Source organism: Onychostruthus taczanowskii, unplaced genomic scaffold (genome assembly GCF_017590055.1).
Source record: "Onychostruthus taczanowskii isolate IOZ18803 unplaced genomic scaffold, ASM1759005v1 scaffold1174, whole genome shotgun sequence".
Classification (NCBI taxonomy): domain Eukaryota; kingdom Metazoa; phylum Chordata; class Aves; order Passeriformes; family Passeridae; genus Onychostruthus; species Onychostruthus taczanowskii.
In genome coordinates this window covers 1-4124 of record NW_024498323.1, presented here as the reverse complement: position 1 = coordinate 4124, position 4124 = coordinate 1, and the positions used below count along the sequence as shown (strand labels likewise).

At 46.8% G+C, this 4124-nt stretch overlaps 1 protein-coding gene across 1 annotated transcript; it reads right to left on the bottom strand.

Annotated features, from left to right (window-relative positions):
* Nucleotides 1–163: 163 nt before the first annotated feature.
* On the bottom strand, nucleotides 164–4109 carry LOC121348296 (FACT complex subunit SPT16-like; the record flags this gene model as incomplete). Its single annotated transcript, XM_041427635.1, has 4 exons — nucleotides 4018–4109; nucleotides 3859–3932; nucleotides 1157–1269; nucleotides 164–241 (listed from the first exon to the last, which is right to left on the bottom strand). Coding segments are annotated over exons 1-4 (324 nt in total), but the record flags the coding sequence as incomplete, so codon positions are not given.
* Nucleotides 4110–4124: the final 15 nt, after the last annotated feature.

Here is a 4124-nt window from a genome sequence, read left to right as displayed (position 1 = left end):
CCAAAATCCCCATTTTTAACCCCAAAAATCCAGAAAAATCCCCATTTATTCCCCCAAAAATCCCCATTTTTTCCCCCAAAATCCCCATTTTTCCCCAAAATCCCCATTTTTACCCCCAAAAATCCCCATTTTTTACCAAAATCCCCGTTTTTTGCCCCAAAACCTTCGGCCTCACCTTGAGGAAGATGCCGACGTTCTTCACTTTCTTCTTGACGGCCGTGAGCACCACGGCAGGGCCGTCCTGCGATTGGCCGGGAGAAAAGGGGCGGGGACACGCGATTGGTCAAAAAAAGGGGGCGGGGACACCCCATTGGCCAACAGGGCAAGCAGCCAGGCTGCGATTGGCCAACGAGAGCAAGGCCGCGATTGGCCGAGGGCAGAAGGGGAGGGGCCATTTCCTGAGGGGAGCGAGGACGCGATTGGCCGGGGGGAGGAGCAGCGGGGCCGCCATTGGCTGAGGAAAGGAGCAACGCGACTGGCCGAGGGAGGAAAAGGAGCCGCCATTTTGTGAGGGGAGGCCGCCATCTTGGTAGGGGAGGCTGCCTTTTTGTGAGGGGACAAGGCCGCCATTTTGGAATGAAGGCCGCCATTTTGTTTGGGGAGGTGGCCATTTTGGAACTAAGGCTGCCATTTTGGGAACAAAGGCCGCCATCTTGGTAGGGGAGGTGGCCATTTTGTGAGGGAAAGCCGCCATCATGGTAGGGGAGGCTGCCATTTTGTGAGAGGGTAATGCCGCTATTTTAGAACGAAGGCCGCCATTTTGTGAGAGGAGGCCGCCATTTCGTATGGGGAGGCGGCCATTTTGGTAGGAGAGTCCACCCCTTTGTGAGCGAAGGCCGCCATTTTGTGAATGAAGGCTGCCATCTTGGTAGGGGAGGCTGCCATTTTGTGAGGGGGCAAGGCCACCATCTTGGAACGAAGGCCGCCATCTTGGTAGGGGAGGCGACCATTTTGTGAGGGAGCAAGGCCGCCATTTTGTGAGGGGGCAAGGCCGCCATTTTGTGAGGGAAAGCTGCCATTTTGGGAGGGAAAGCCGCCATTTTGTGGAGGCTGCCATTTTGTGAGGGGGCAAGACCGCCATTTTGGGAGGGAAGCAAGGCCGCGATTGGCGGAGGGGAGGAGCCCTGCCGCGATTGGTCGGTTTGGCCCCACCCACCTCGTCCACCATGACGGTGTCGCCCAGGAAGAGCGCGTAGCTGCGCTCCTCCGGCCGCTTGGCCTCGCGGTTGGGCAGCTCCGAGAGACCCACGTTGACGCTGAACACCATGCCTGGTTTGGGGAGAAAACGGGGGATTTTGGTTAAAAACGGAGAAATGTGTAAAAAACTAAAAAATGGGGAAAAATCACCATTTCTGTTTGGGGGAAAACCACGGGATTTTGGTTAAAATGGGGAAAAAATGGGAAAAATGGGGAAAAACAAAAAAAATGGGGTAAAAACATCATCCCTGTTTGGGGAGAAAATGGGGGATTTTGGTTAAAAACGGAGAAATCTGTAAAAAACCAAAAAATGGAGAAAAATCGCCATTTCTGTTTGGGGAGAAAACGGGGGATTTTGGTTAAAAACAGAGAAATCTGTAAAAAATCAAAAATGGGGAAAAATCACCATTTCTGTTTGGGGGGAAAACGGGGGATTTTGGTTAAAAATGGAGAAATCTGTAAAAAAACCAAAAAATGGGGGGAAAACACCATTTCTGTTTGGGGAGAAAACGGGGGATTTTGGTTAAAAACGGAGAAATGTGTAAAAAACCAAAAAATGGGGAAAAATCACCATTTCTGTTTGGGGGAAAACCGGGGGATTTTGGTTAAAATGGGGAAAAAATGGGGAAAAACAAAAAAAATGGGGTAAAAACACAATTTCTGTTTGGGGAGAAAATGGGGGATTTTGGTTAAAACCAGAGAAATCTGTAAAAAAACTGAAAAATGGGGAAAAACACCATTCCTGTTTGGGGGGAAAACGGGGGATTTTGGTTAAAAATGGAGAAATCTGTAAAAAAACCAAAAAATGGGGGGAAAACACCATTTCTGTTTGGGGAGAAAACGGGGGTTTTGGTTAAAAACAGAGAAATCTGTAAAAGACCAAAAAATGGGGAAAAAATACCATTTCTGTTTGGGGAGAAAATGGGGGATTTTGGTTAAAAACAGAGAAATGTGTAAAAAACCAAAAATTGGGAAAAATGAGGAAAAAAACCTCAAAAATGGGAAAAACAAAGAAATTATAAAAAGGCAGATTTTGGGGTGAAAAATGGGGATTTTGAGGTGAAAAGCGGGGATTTTTGGGCAAAAAGCAGAGCTTTGGGGTGGAAAATGCAGATTTTGGGGTGCAAAACCCAAATTTTGGGGTGAAAAAGCCAAATTTTGGGGCGAAAAGCGGGGATTTTTGGACAAAAAGCAGATTTTGGGGTAAAAAAATGCAGATTTTGGCGTGAAAATCCCAAATTTTGGGGCGAAAAGCGGGGATTTTTGGACAAAAAGCAGATTTTGGGGTAGAAAAAGCAGATTTTGGGGTAGAAAAAGCAGATTTTGGGGTAGAAAAAGCAGATTTTGGGGTAGAAAAAGCAGATTTTGGGGTAGAAAAAGCAGATTTTGGGGTAGAAAAAGCAGATTTTGGGGTAGAAAAAGCAGATTTTGGGGTAGAAAAAGCAGATTTTGGGGTAGAAAAAGCAGATTTTGGGGTAGAAAAAGCAGATTTTGGGGTAGAAAAAGCAGATTTTGGGGTAGAAAAAGCAGATTTTGGGGTAGAAAAAGCAGATTTTGGGGTAGAAAAAGCAGATTTTGGGGTAGAAAAAGCAGATTTTGGGGTAGAAAAAGCAGATTTTGGGGTAGAAAAAGCAGATTTTGGCGTGAAAATCCCAAATTTTGGGGTGAAAAGCTGGGATTTTTGGACAAAAAGCAGATTTTGGGATGGAAAATGCAGATTTTGGGGTCGAACAGGCAGATTTTGGGGTGAAAAAGCCAGATTTTGGCGTGAAAATCCCAAATTTTGGGGCAAAAAGCGGGGATTTTTGGACAAAAAGCAGATTTTGGGGTAGAAAATGCAAATTTTGGGATGGAAAATGCAGACTTTGGGGTGGAAAATGCAGATTTTGAGGGGAAAACCCCAAATTTTGGGGCGAAAAGCGGGGATTTTTGGACAAAAAGCAGATTTTGGGGTGGAAAATGCAAATTTTGGGATGGAAAATGCAGACTTTGGGGTGGAAAATGCAGATTTTGAGGGGAAAACCCCAAATTTTGGGGCGAAAAGCGGGGATTTTTGGACAAAAAGCAGATTTTGGGGTGGAAAAAGCAGATTTTGGGGTAGAACAGGCGGATTTTGGGGTGAAAAAGCCAAATTTTGGGCTGAAAAAGCCAAATTTTGGGGCAAAAAGTGGGGATTTTTGGACAAAAAGCAGATTTTGAGGTAGAAAATTCAGATTTTGGGGTGGAAAATGCAGATTTTGAGGTAGAACAAGCAGATTTTGGGGTGAAAACCCCAAATTTTGGGGTGAAAAAGCCAAATTTTGGGGCGAAAAGCGGGGATTTTTGGACAAAAAGCAGATTTTGGGGTGGAAAATGCAGATTTTGGGGTAGAAAATGCAGATTTTGAGGGGAAACCCCCAAATTTTGGGTCGAAAAGCGGGGATTTTTGGACAAAAAGCAGATTTTGGGGTGGAAAATGCAGATTTTGGGGTGGAAAATGCAGATTTTGGGGTCGAACAGGCAGATTTTGGGGTGAAAAAGCCAGATTTTGGCGTGAAAATCCCAAATTTTGGGGCAAAAAGCGGGGATTTTTGGACAAAAAGCAGATTCTGGGGTAGAACAGGCGGATTTTGAGGTAGAACAAGCAGATTTTGGGGTGAAAACCCCAAATTTGCTCCTCACCCTTCTTGAGGCGCTGCTGGTTCTTGCTGTTGATGACCAGGGAGCCCTCGCGGAACTCGATGCCCATGGCGAACCTGCGACCCCACGGCGAGCCCGGAGTGACCAGAGTGACCACGCTGACCCCTGGCTGACCCCAGCCCCAAAATCGCCCCTTCTCACCCCAAATTCTTGGTGACCTTGCCCAGCAGCTCCGGCCGCTGCTTCTTGACCACGTCCATCACGGCGGCGTAGACGTCGCACAGACGGGCGCCTGCGGGGCAAGGGTC